The 13,307-nt window shown below is 41.1% G+C and overlaps 1 protein-coding gene across 1 annotated transcript; it reads right to left on the minus strand.

Moving 5' to 3' along the window:
* Positions 1-6,234: 6,234 nt before the first annotated feature.
* Positions 6,235-11,971, minus strand: DBX1 (developing brain homeobox 1). Its single transcript, XM_051967475.1, has 4 exons — positions 11,602-11,971; positions 10,754-10,855; positions 8,504-8,706; positions 6,235-6,782 (listed from the first exon to the last, which is right to left on the minus strand). The coding sequence occupies exons 1-4, from the start codon at positions 11,969-11,971 to the stop codon at positions 6,393-6,395; spliced, it is 1,065 nt and encodes a 354-aa protein (XP_051823435.1). The 3' UTR covers positions 6,235-6,392.
* Positions 11,972-13,307: the final 1,336 nt, after the last annotated feature.

The raw sequence follows: 13,307 nt of genomic DNA on the forward strand, positions 1-13,307 counted from the left end.
TAAGGTTAATTTCTCTACCTGAACTACCTTTTACTTGCTCATAAACTCACTCCAGGAGACAGCTTTTCTCTCTAACTTACTTCAATTAAATCCAACAAGCATTTAAATGGTGCCTATTAAATATACCCAGCAGGAAAAATCAGAAGTAGTAAAAAGTCCTTGCCACCATTTCTCCTAACAAATTGGAAACCAAGGTGGAAAGATAGTTAAGAGCCAGATTATTAAGGGATTGAAATGCCAACTGGGGAAGTTCAAAATTTATGCTAGAGACAATAAAAAAGGGGCGGTCTAGTGTGTGGTACTGTGGAAAGAACTCTAAGCTTGGAATCATACGACTTGAGTCCAAATTCCAGCTTAACCACTTACTACCTATATGAGCTTGGGTAAATTGATTAATTTCTCTGGATCTCACTTTTCTCTTCTATAAAAGAGAAGATTAACCTAGCCAAGGTTTCTTCCGGCTCTAGATCTCTTAAGATTCCTGAGTAGGGAAGTGTTATATACATCAAAAGTTGTATTTTTTTAAGGAACCATTTTATATTCCTTTAGAAAATTCCATTAAAAATCACCACAGATATTATACTTATGTTTTAGAAAGGACAATTTGGCAGCTGGAAGATGAAATGCCAAAGGGAGAGAATAAGAATCTTTTACAAAAGTCTGGGTCAAAAATGATAAGGAACTGATCCAGAGTCCAGTAAAAATTCAAAATGTTAAGGAACTGGAAGGATGAGAGTGGCATTTGACAGAAATTAGGGAAGAGAATCCATGATTCTGGAAGTACCTGATTTGAAACTAGAGCTCTGGTAAGAGATAAGAGTTGAATATATAGATTTAGTGGGTGTAGGAACAGAATTAATTTCATAGAGATCAATTAAATTCATAGGAGCTAATAAGATCAACAAAAGCAAGTGTTTAGAAAGGAGAGAAATTAGTTGAGAGCCTTGAGATTCACATGTAGAAAAGGAAACATTATGTTGCTTATAAAAGAAACTAAGCAATGATCATTCTGATAAGAGAAAAAGGAGAAAGTTATATTCAACAACTCAGGGAGGAGAGTGTATAGTAGAAAGAAGTCAACACTGTTAAATTCTTTAGAGGAATCATGAATTTGCATTGTTTTCCTTCCACTGGGTCTTTTGCTTCTGTCTATAAACATGCATAGGGTTCCCCCATTCTAAGAAAGCTTTCTCTTGCACCTTCTTTCCCATCCAAGTAACATTTCATCTCTTTCCTCCTTTTTACTGCTAAACTTTTTGAACATGTTGTTAATACCCATTGTTTTTCTCTCCTCACTGTTCCCTCTAACACCTTGAAATCAGGCTTCAGTTTTGCTAGAACTGCTCTTCCTCACTATCAAATACAAAACTTTTTTTGGGAAAGGTCTTCATCCTCATTGACATTTCATATGACTCCTCATTGATACTATTGTCCACTCTTTTCTACTGGATATATTATTTAGCTTCAGAAATTCAAGTCTTCTGATTTTTTATCTTCCTCACTAATCACCTTTTTCTTGCCTCCTTCATGAACCTCACAACCTTCCTCAACTCCTTAATGTGGGGCATTTCCTAAATGTTTTCTCTTGGTCATGTTCTTTTTTATATTCTTTTCCTTGACAAACTTATTCTCTCCCATGATTCCCACTACCATCTCTTTGCAAATGACTTGAAATTTTGAATTTTCAATCTTTACATTTCTTCTAGGTTCTAGACCACATAGAGAAGTTCCGTTAGTATCCCAAACTCAACATAGCCAAAACTGAAATTAAAATTCATTTCATCTTTTACAATAAAACAAATCATTTCCTCCCAACTTTCCTATTTCTCTCTCTAGTACTATTAATTTAATCTCTCAAATATGTAAATTTGGGAATATATTTGATTCTCCTTTTCCCAATCTTTTACAGTCAATAAGTTACCAGCTCCTTTCAAGTGAACTTCCATGACTTTCCATCCCTTTCCCTTTTTTTAGGGATGCCTCTTCAGATGATATAATTTAAACATTTCTTGACTATGAATTCTCCCCTATTCCTACTGTTGCTCTCTCAATACCACATTCATAGACTATTAAAAACTTCCTGATAGGTCTTCTTCATTCTTCTTCCTATTCTAGGTCACATTGCATAATCCTTCTGATTCCTAAACTTTTTCCTACTCAAAAACCATTTGTGATTCTCTATCAATTCACTAGTGAGATTAAAAATCTTCTCATCCTCCTACTTTGCCTCTTCCTCATAGTTCTCTTCCTTCCTTTCTGACCTCCATTGTTGGTATTAACCTTCACCTTTGGGTCCCAAATAGGACTTTGTTGACTCTAATGTGTTTAAATATTATGTAGGTGCTGTGCCAAAAGGCTTAGTGCAGTTTTAAGTTGCTAAAACAAAACTACATCAAGACTTTTAGCATTGCCATCATGTACATTAGTTTCATTTTATTTTTTATTGAATTTTTATTAATAATTGGAGGGTAGGCCTTATTAGACTGTTAATTTCGTGAAAGCTCAAGTTGTTCTTTGTCAAACCTTTGTACCTCACCCTTCACCATTAATACTTACTTATAGTGTCCTTTATAGATGGTGTAGTTGAAAAATATTTGTTGAATGTCACTTGTTTTTTGTCCTATGACCATTGTTACTTCACCCTCACTTTATTCATTATCCTGCTTGACTCCTCTCTCATTCAACTCGCCTTCAATTTGTTTCCAGATCTCTTCATTTATACCTTTACAAAATCTGTACTCACACAGCCACCACCCTAGAGCAAACCTTCATTATCTTACACCTGGACTACTCCATTAATTTTCTAATTGTTCTCCATGCCTCAAAATTCTCCCCACTCCACTCAATTACCAAAGTTATTTTTCTAATACATAAGTCCTGATTGCATCACCACTCTGCTCAATGAGTTCTCTACTACCTCCAGGATCAAGTATGAAATCTTCTGGCACTTCATAACCTGACCTCTTCCTACATTTTGAGACAGCTTCTACAAACCATGATCCAGCAAAACAGTCCCATTACTGTCTCTTGAACAAGGCAATCAATTACCCAACTCTATGCCTTTGATCTGGCTTTTCCTGTTCCTAGAATGCTGGACTCTTTTACTACTTCTTCTTAACTTCCCTGGCTTCCTTCAAGACTTAGCTCAAATGTTACCTTCTGCAGGAGGCCTCTTCCAGCACCTTTTCTCCCTCTTTCCAGTTAATGCCTTTTTGTCTGATATTACCTTAAAATTCCACTGTATATATCTTGCATTTGTAAAGAGTTTTTCCTATGTTATCTCATTTAACCTGTGCAACAACAGAATAACCTATATGATTTGCATAGTACAGGCATTTTTTTACAAGAAAGAATCTAGAGGAAGATCCCTGGGATATGGGCTGAATCCTTTATGGAAAATTCTTGGGAAGAAAAAAAGTCCAAGTTTTACTAAAGGAGAAGATATGGGTAGGTAACTATCTGCCCTGTTCTAGGAAATATCCACATTTATAAGAATATAGATGCATGAGGGCATATATTCAATAGCTAAAATATTGGGGGGATTAGATGACTTCTGTGGTTTTTTCTTACTCCCTTTTCCTCCCATTCAATTCAGTAATTTACTTCAACAGACATTTGTCTAGAAAGTATTAGATAGTGGGGATGCAGGGATAAAATAAGACACAATACCTGCCCTCACTAATACCAACAGACATTTATATAGCATTTAAAGCTTTGCAAAGCTCTTTATACACATTAACTCATTTGATTCTCTCGACTATGAGATAAGTACTGCAGATGTCATTATACCCACTACACAAGAGAGGAAGCTTATACAGAATGATAAAATAACTAGCTAGTGGTCACATAAAAGTAGACTTTAAACCCAATTCCAAATCCAGCCCTCTTGCCTTTCCTTCAGTTTGATCTTGGCTTAAGACATGGGTTCTAAAAATAATAATGTGATAATAATCTAAAAATAATAATGTTATATTATTAATAATATCAAGTGGGATAAGTGCAAAGGAGGGTATTATGCAAAATCTGAGGAGGGGGTCACTGGGAGATCAGGGATGGATTCATGGAAGAGATAAGACCTGCATTCAGCCTGGAAATTAAAAAAAAAAAAGTAGTACAATATACAGAAGTGAGGAATGGAGAGGAAAGAGAAGTCCATGATAAATGTGGTGGATTGCAGGGGCATAGACATGGAGAGGAGAATGTACAGGATAGGAAGTGAGGATGGGAAGTTTATATTTGGCTGAAATTATGTCTAAAAAGTCTATAAAGATTATTTAAGCTATGTTCTTCATAACATCAAAATGGGATGCAGGAACTCAACTCAGGAGATTGTAATTTGATGCATACTTGGACTAAGGTGGTTGAAAAGGGAAAAGAAAGGAAGAAGTAGAAGCTAGAAAGTAAGCTAGTAAGATAAATTGTATTGAAAAATTAATTGGATATTGGGATATTGGATGAGAATAAGGGGTAAAATCAAATATGACCATGAAGTTTCAAGAGCAAAGGAATAGTGGTGTGTATCAACAGAATTGTAGAATTTATGAAAAAGGCCAAGTTTTGTGGGAAATATAATTTCACTTTTGAATGATGCTGGCAGAATATCAGAGGGAACAGTTTATCAGGCAATTAGAAATATGGTATTAAAATTTAATGGTTGAGATCTGGTCTGGACACATAGATTGGGAAGATATATGCACATAGGTGATAAAAGAGGCAATGGGAGTAGATGAGATCATCAAGAAGAAAAGTTAAAAGGTCTCCACATATCCTGTCATAAAAAAGAAAGGAACAAACAAATAATACTGGAGACAGTATCCTTGGTGATCCAATTGGACAGATGTCTCAACCATAACTTTCCCCATATTCTAAAATGGTAGGAAAATCAAAGTAAATTTTATAGGTTTTAAAGGGTGAACAATCTTCTCATAAGAGAACATGAAGAAATAGTAATTTTGAATACTTTCAATTTGTTTTCATGTTTCACTTAATGTGATTATTCCAATCTTTAAAAGAGAAAAACTGATCCTAAGGGTCTTCATTTGTTAGTATTATGCTATTGGAGATAGAAACATCAGATTTTAGATTTAGAAGGGATCTTAGTGGTTACCTAGTCTAAATCAGTCCCCTAATTATTTTTACAAATTAGGAAAGTGAGGTAGAGGTGTTAAATAATTTAACCGATCGAACAACCAGGGCCACTTCATCAATATATAATGTTCTATTTTGATACAAACGGTGAATTCACCTGTAATCTCAACATTCTAATTTTTATTTGGCATTTGTTCCATTTATTATATTTACATACATATTTTAAAATCTGTACAGAGTAAAATACAAAATAAAAATGTTTCTTTATAAGTTATACCATTAAACAGCTACTTTTTTTTTTAGTTTAAAAGCCATCACAAAAACCCAAATCTAGTCAGTCCTTCCTTAGTGTCATTCACAATAACCTTGGTTTAAAATATCCATACAGCACATGTGTACAAAATAGTGTACAATTCATAAAAGCTGTGCAAAGACAGCCAAGTTTGGCCAAGAGTCGGAAGCTTAGCCATCTCCTCCACCCACATTTCACATTGCACCCAGAATCAAGGAGCCTTGTAACTAGAGGTGGTGGCACCCAGGGAACAAAAGGAGGTTGGTTAGAGAGTGCTTAACATATATTAATGCATAAATTATAAAGAAAAAATTAAACACATATAAAAATATAAACTACCTTATGTCTCCCTTTAGACAATGTATTTCTCAGTTCAGAGCAGGCTCAAAAGCTGTTACAAAGAACTTCATTCCTTGCTGTGGGTAATACCTTGGTAGTCATTCCCTTGCTATCCACCACCACCTCCCCACCCCCAGGCCAGATACTGTGCTGTGCTTACTAATGTAGTTGTGAAAGGAAGGACCAAGGCACAAATGGATATTGGAGCTAGTAGAAAGGATGCTGAGTTTAAGTGGGACAACTGCATCCCAATCTGCCTCTGAAATCTCACTGATGCCCTGGAAGAACCTTTCTGCTCTCTTAAGTCCCACTCCCTAACCCACAGAGTTTTGCAATTACTAATGAATCAGAGAAACCTTTCCAACTCTGTTTGTGGATACAGAATTCAGTTAAGCTTAGCTTATTGTTTGGAGTTGAGAAAGTAGTAAGGAGGAGAGAATCTCCTAAGAGAAAATGGATCTAGATAATCTTCCGTGGAAAGTGGGATTAAATGGCAGGCTTTCTTTGTCCGGGGAGAGACTAGTAAAATCGGGAGAACTCCTGGCTGATACTTGTAGGGGGGTGGAGAGGCGAGCTACTTGGAAGTGGTACAGCTGGCTATGGGGAGGGACCCATAGTACTCATGAGACCCCGTCTAATTTGTCAATATCGTCCCCTCTTTGGCTAAGGCCTTCTAAGAAACAGTGATCTCTTCCTCTTCCCCCTCGGCCTCGTCCTCCTCCTCTTCCGAGTCTGAAAAGTCCGAAGGTTTACTGGGGCTGCTAGAGTGAGTGGGGGAGGGAGGTAGCTGGGCTGCTAACCGATCGCGGAGGTGGAGGTGCTCAGAAGAGCGGTGGAAGGCCAGGGAATGGCGAGGACTGGCCGGCCTCAGGGTTGAGCTCTCCTCCTCTTCGTCATCTTCCTCCTCGTCGTCCCCCGGGCATTTCTTGCCCACGTCACTGAGGTCTGGGTGGGGGTTGAGCTTGGTGGGTAAAGTCTGTTCTCGACAGCCCCCGTTAGACAGGAGCTCTCTCTCTTTAGAGTTCCGCCACTTCATCCGACGGTTCTGAAACCAGATTTTCACCTATGGAACCAAGAAGAAAGGAGTGGGGGGTATTAGTTAGATTGTGCCCCGGGGAGGGGTAGATCTTCGGAAAGATCAACAGAGAAAGCTCTCCTCATGGGGAGAGTCGGAGAGCAAGAGGAAAGAGAAAAGGAAGAGAGACAAGATGAAGAAAGGAGAAAAGAGAGAAAGGGAGAGGGGTATGAAGAAAGAGCTAGAAAATAGGGAAGGAAACAGGGAGGAAGAGAGGGGGAGGGAGAGAAATGAGAGAGAGAGAGAGAGAGAGAGAGAGAGAGAGAGAGAGAGAGAGAGAGCCCGCAAAGGTAGAGAAAAGGGACAGAAAGTTGGAAAGGGGTGGAGGAAGGTACAAAGAAAGAGAAGACCTGAAGGAGGGCACTGGGAAGAGAAGCTGGGAAAGGGGAGATGAAGAGGGCAGAAGAAGGACCTTGACTATTTTCTCCTGCTTTCTTTCCCCCTTTCTTTTCAATCTCCACTCCTCCCTCCTCCCCACACACATTCCTAATCTCAAGGAGAGGGGAAAAGATTAGAATTCAAGGGGGAGGGAAGGGAGAATAAAGAAGCCATGGACCTTTATTTTGAGTTCGAAAGAACCTTAAGGATTATCTAACCCAGCATTCATTGTACAGAAAAACAACAACAAAAACCCAAGTCCTGTTCTGTCCCTTTTGTCTAAAGTATAGAAGTTAGTCAATGTAACAGACAGGACTAGAACTTTTGAGTAGAACTTAAACCTGTACAGCAAATTACTTCAGGACATGGAAATGGAGATGGAGAGAGAGAGAGAGAGAGAGAGAGAGAGAGAGAGAGAGAGAGAGAGAGAGAGAGAGAGAGAGAGAGAGAAACTGAGAAAGTTATCCTGACCTCCATTTCAGTTCCTTGTTAACCCACCCACTCTCAGAGCATTGCTAGAAGTGAGACTGCCCTCTTGAAACTACCTCCAACTAAGAACTTCACTCCCCTTCCTCTTCTTTTTTTACCTAGGTGAAAATAGTCCTTTAGGGCTTTGCCAGTGACCCTGAAGAAGCCTTTCGGTTTAGTTTCCCTGTTGAATCTCTAGGGTAAGACAAGCTCTTCAAAGTGCTAGGTGTCTGCAGTCACTTAGCTCCACAAGTTCCCTTCTGCTAGCAGTGGAAAATAGCTGGGGTTTGGGTCTGGGGCCCTGCACGTTAGGCAGGGTAATAATCATGTAATAATTTTTTTGCCAAGTAAATAGTTCACATAGAGCAGAAGGGGCTGAATAACAACACATTATAAGGTCATAGAGTTGAGATAGAAAGGACAGTCTAATGACTAGATTCCAACCACTTGCTTTACAGCTGAGGAGAGCAAGATTCAGGATTCTGAAATGACTTTTCTGAAGTCACAGAAGATAAATATTTGAAAGCTGGATTAGATTTGAACTCAAATCCTTTGACTTCAAATTCAGAGCTCTTTCCACTGTATCACTATGTCTCAAAGGACATCAACTGAAATCTGAGTTCTTGGATTCAATCCATTGGAACTTTTAGAAGACCTGGATTCAAATTTTACTTTAGAGAATCGCTACCGTGGGACCCTGAGTAATTCACTTAATCTCCTCAGCCTCAGTTTCCTCATCTGTAAAATGAGAAGATTGGACTAGATGACCTCAGAGGTCTCTCCCAACTCTGGGTCTCTGACCCTACGAAATAAGGAGGGTTGGCGTATGGGCGAGCAGGGGACAAAGAACCGTTTGCCCTCACCTGGGAATCTTTTAGGCCCAGTTTGGCCGCCAGCTTCTTCCGGTCAGGTTTGCTGATGTACTTTTGCTTTTGGAACATCTTCTCCAGCGCTTTCCGCTGCACATCGGAGAACACTGCCCGGCGAAGCATTCCCCGCCTGGGCTTGCCCCTCGCTGCCAAGGGCCAGGAGAAAGTGCCAGGGATGGGCACCACTGAGGACGAGGCTGCCAAGAATGAGGGAGGGAAAGTGACAAGTGAGCTAGGGAGCAGGATCACCACCAGAGAGGCGCTTTCTGGACGCCAGCTCGCCTTTTCCCTCTCTCTTTCCCGTCCCCTCCCCCAGCTCTGCTTACAATTCACTCTTCACTCCCCCCGCACTCCTCCCTTCATCTCTTTCAGTCCTCGTGTCTTTTTCTACCTCTCCTCCCCCATCTCTCTTTCTCTCCCTCCTCTTTTCTTTCTCTCGAGACATATATCCCAAATGAATAGGCCCAGCACCTATAAACCTGCAATGGTGAAAAGCGCTTTCCGCCCAAATAACTTTCCTTTTCAACCGTAATAACCAGGATTAGATACGACAACTGAAACGTATAAAATAGTTTCAATAGTAGCCTGTTTTGTTTTGAATTTCAAAGAAAGGGGGAAAAAAGGCTGAGCGCATTAGCTAAGATGGAGGTGAAATAAAACCGCTTTTCCCTTAGCCCTGAACCCCTGGATTTTCCGAAGCTTTTATCAGCTCCGTAGCTTCTGCATTCTTCAGATGAAAATGAAGTGCCTCCCCCAATAGAAGGGGGGAAATTCTCTGGAGACCTAGGTTTTTTTTTTTAAATAATCGGTATTCATCTTTTAAAATATTAATCTTTCCTCCCTCCTCCTTTACAAAACCAAAAGAATTCTGTCCAAATACATGAAAAGTGGCAGCTCATTAGCACATCGACCGGTTCCCAATGGGTATTGGTATGATAAAAAGGAGAGAGTTTCGCCTTTAAAAAAAAAAAAAACCCTCCAGAGGAGAGACAGAGATTCTAATGAAGCGTGAATGGTAATTGTGTAGTAATGAACTAACAGAAAAAGGCTGAGGACAAGCAGCTAAAGCCATATATTATTGGAACAAAAGAGATTTACACTTTCAAACTAAACACAACTGCATGCCAGGACCATTGGGAGAATACTGATGGCAGGGGCTTCTCTTCCCCGAATCATTTTCATTAAATGGACATGAAAAGCTATTTATAAACCTCAAGTTGTTATTGTTAAGGCATTGAGATGGGGCAGAAAGGGAGCAGATTCCATTATCTCCAGCGTGAATGAAAGTTTTTTTTTTTTGGGGGGGTGTTGCATTCCCCCACCCCCTTTTAAAAATTAATCGCTAGTTCTTTTTGGTCGTATTAGGAGATCGGGAGATCTGCGTTGCGTTCATGCCCTCCCCCCATAGCTAGCCATTTCCCACTGAAAAGCGAATCTCCACTTTCGCTTTTTACTCTGAGTCTACACCTGCGTGAAGTAGCAGTTTCGGTGTTCAAGGTGCGGCTGCACTTCCCTCTGGAGATGGCTTTGGAGGAGAGTATCACCTCGAGTTTCCCATTGACTTGTTTCTTATTTTAGATCTTCCAGGTTCTTTTGATATTATTTTGTTTGGAGTGGGGGTGGGGATTGTAGAGTGGAATACTGGGGGGAGAAAGCAGGATGAAGGGGGTTGAGGGGGATCTCTCCCCACATCCCCCTGACTACACCAAACACCCCACACAACGGAGCACTCCATGTGGTCTTGTGAAAATGCTGAAACACTGAATGACCCTTAATGGGAAATTAGCCCATGGCTGGTAAGTGTCTATCAGCAGCATGGTAGAGTGAGTGCCGGGTCTGTGTGTGGCTGCCCAGAGGGAGCTGACCAATTGGTCTCGGTGCTGAAACCTTTGTTGGGAATCATGGCAAAGTGCACTGACTCTGTGGGAAAACGGCGGCCGTGAAGAGATGCCAACAGCTTCTCAGTGAGAAGGGAACCGCCTCAAATTTGGACCATGACAATTCCTGCTAATTTGTAGAGCAGGGAATTGGAGCAAAATGTCAAGCAGTCACTGCTTGTGCTAAATAGGGCATCAAATTGGCGCGACTGATTCTTGAATGTTGTACTCCCTCCAACCTCTGAACCAGAGCATAACCTCTAGGAATGGACGGAGAAATATTACTGAGGAATATGCAAAGAACGAGATGGCTAGCGTAAGAGCATCCGTTTCGTTTTCAATAAGGAAAGAAAAGTTTGAGACTTACCTGGGAAATAAGAGGATCTGATAAAAGGCTGAAAGGATCCTTCGAAATAGGGAAAGGAGAAACTCTTAGGAGGTACACTCTGAAGCAAGGCAGGGGAAGTCTCTGGTAGGAAAAAAAAAAGAAGAGGGAAAGAAAAAAGGAGAGGAAGAGGGAGGATGGAAGAGAAGAGGGAAGGAAAGAAGGGGAGGAGAGAGAACATTTATTAATCTAGTGTATTCGTTAAGAGAAAATAAAAAAGCACGACATGATTAAACATGCCGTGAATCCTGCAATTATCCCTCCTCCCCCATCCCTACCTCAAGACATAAACAAAGTAAATCAAACTGCGTTCTGAATTTATTGGTGGTTGTTGTCGCTCCTTCCCCTCCCTTCTCTCTTCCCCTCCCCTCCCCGAAGGGTTGCGTATGGGCTGTAAGGAGAGAAACGGGATTGGAGTAGGGAAGAGAGAGATCACATCACGTAGTACATCAATTTTTCATCTAGTATTTTGAAAATCACTTCCTCAAAAGTGTGGGGAAGAGCACGGTCTCACCAGGACTCTGAGAAAGGCAACGGGGAAAAGGAAAAGGTCGGTAGGTCTCTGGCAGCATTACTTTAACTCAAGATCTTGGAAGATATAAGAAGAGAACCCGGTCTGCACAGGTTGAGGCTCCGCTCAAGTTAGTTAAGGTTTCTTAGTGCCTCCCGGCTCTTGAACTAGCCCAGCTAGGTAGCGAAACTTGTGTGGATAAGACGAGGAAGCACTAAGCCAGCAGGAGGAGTCATTCAAGATTCCCTCCATCCTCCACCCTTCTACGGAGTCGGAAGCTCGAATGTGTCATTATTTCCTGGGCTTGTGGGTCACTTACCCGTTCTGGGAGCCGACGACAGGATGGCGTTCACTCCGAACTTGAGGAAAGTGGCTTCGTTTGCCTGAGACGCAGAAGTCTGAGGGGAGCACCCTCGCCGGCTGCTGGAAGCGGAGGAGCTGACTAAATCTGAGGTCACTGTGTCAGTCATGGCAGAGGTGGCTCCTGAAGTTGGAGGGGACAAAGTGGGCTGGGGGACGCTCCGGGGCAAGTAACTCCCCGGCCTACTGATTCTGATCAGATCTTCCACCAAGAAGCTGGAGTGGCTAGAGAAAGCAGACTGCAAAGACTGAGGCAGCGTGAGCGTAGGAGTAGGTCTTAGGAGATTGGGGTACACTGCTGGAGGAGCAATGAGGCTGGGGAACATCATCTCAGTAGCTTTTTCTTTCTTTTCTTTTTTTAAAAGAAATAATCTTATTCAACGTGTCCAATCGGAGATTTCTTCCCTCCCCCTCCCACCCTCAGTTCTTCTCTCCTCCTTTGCAAACTTCTCGAGGGAAGATCCAGCTAGTGAGGGTGACAAGAGGTCTACACGGGCCCTTCCTGCTAGATGATGGGTTTTATAGTGGTCAGTCCGCTAAAGCTCTTTCAAAAGTGACAGCTCGAACAATGAGGTTCAACAAAGTTCTCCACTTGAGTTTCATTCATCGAGGGCTTTGGGCGCTCTGATTGGTGCAGGGGTGCAATTTATGATTGGATTAGACTTCATAAGCAAGCAATGCACAAAGGCCTGGTAACAAAGAACGTGTAGTCATCAATTTTGCATATTGACCGCCTCTTTGGAATACAGTGTTCCAAAGGATCCCAGCAGGGTTTTTGTTCAGAAGCAACACAGGCTAATTAAATGCCTATTTAAAAGTTTCCAATGACATTATTTTTGCTTCATAGAAAAGGAATTATTTAAAGAAAGCACTAAATTTATTTGCTTCTCCCTCCTGCTGAGTTTAGAATATAAATAAATATTCATATAGACTCATCTGCAGGTTGGGGGTGGAGGCCATAAAAATACAAATCAAGGAAGACTAAAATAAACTTTTTCATAGTCCCTCCTCTCTTCTCAGCAGAAACATAAACCAGAAATGAAGCAGGGGGTGCCATTAATGTGGCGGGGGGAGGAAATTATAGATGTAAAACACCACAGAAAACTTTGAAATGCATATTTCGGGATGGGGAGGTGGGCTATTTTGGATGTTAGATGACCTTCGATAAATCTAGCTCCTTTAACCACACGCCGTGTAAAACGTGTAACATCTCAAACTTCCTAGCAACTTTGCAAAGCATTCCAAGCTTTGCTGAAGGTTCTTGGGACCAAGGGCAGTGCGACTTAAACTTCTGAAAAGCAGACTAGCCCATTTCGAAGATCCTGGAACAATAGAATTTAATTCCCTTCCGACCCAAAATGCCCATTTCCAACTCAGTCGTGGTGGAATCTTCAGGGATCTGTTCTTTCCTGATATAAATGTGACCCTGTCTGTCTTGCGTTCAAATACATACTTCTAACTTTTTTCTTTTTCTTTCTTTCTTTTCTTTTTCCTTCTTTTTTAGGCGGAGAGACTTTTTTCCGCTGTTTTCAAGTGTCTCGAATATGATTCTCTTCTATATAATCCATATATGTGTATTTGTTCTCTGAGCTTCAGTAATGCATGTAATAAACCCCCACTTCACAAAAAAGGCGCAAGGGGGAGTGAGGGCGAGAGCGAAAATGC

The sequence above is a fragment of the Antechinus flavipes genome, chromosome 6, assembly GCF_016432865.1.
Source record: "Antechinus flavipes isolate AdamAnt ecotype Samford, QLD, Australia chromosome 6, AdamAnt_v2, whole genome shotgun sequence".
NCBI classification, from domain to species: Eukaryota; Metazoa; Chordata; class Mammalia; order Dasyuromorphia; family Dasyuridae; genus Antechinus; species Antechinus flavipes.

Coding starts and splice junctions, on each gene's coding strand:
- DBX1 (XM_051967475.1), bottom strand. CDS start 11,971: ATGATGTTCCCCAGCCTCATTGCTCCTCCAGCAGTGTACCCCAATCTC. Junction 10,856..11,601: donor GTCGTCGGCTCCCAGAACGG/GTAAGTGACCCA, acceptor TTTTCCTACCAG/AGACTTCCCCTGCCTTGCTT. Junction 6,783..8,503: donor TGGGCCTAAAAGATTCCCAG/GTGAGGGCAAAC, acceptor TTGGTTCCATAG/GTGAAAATCTGGTTTCAGAA.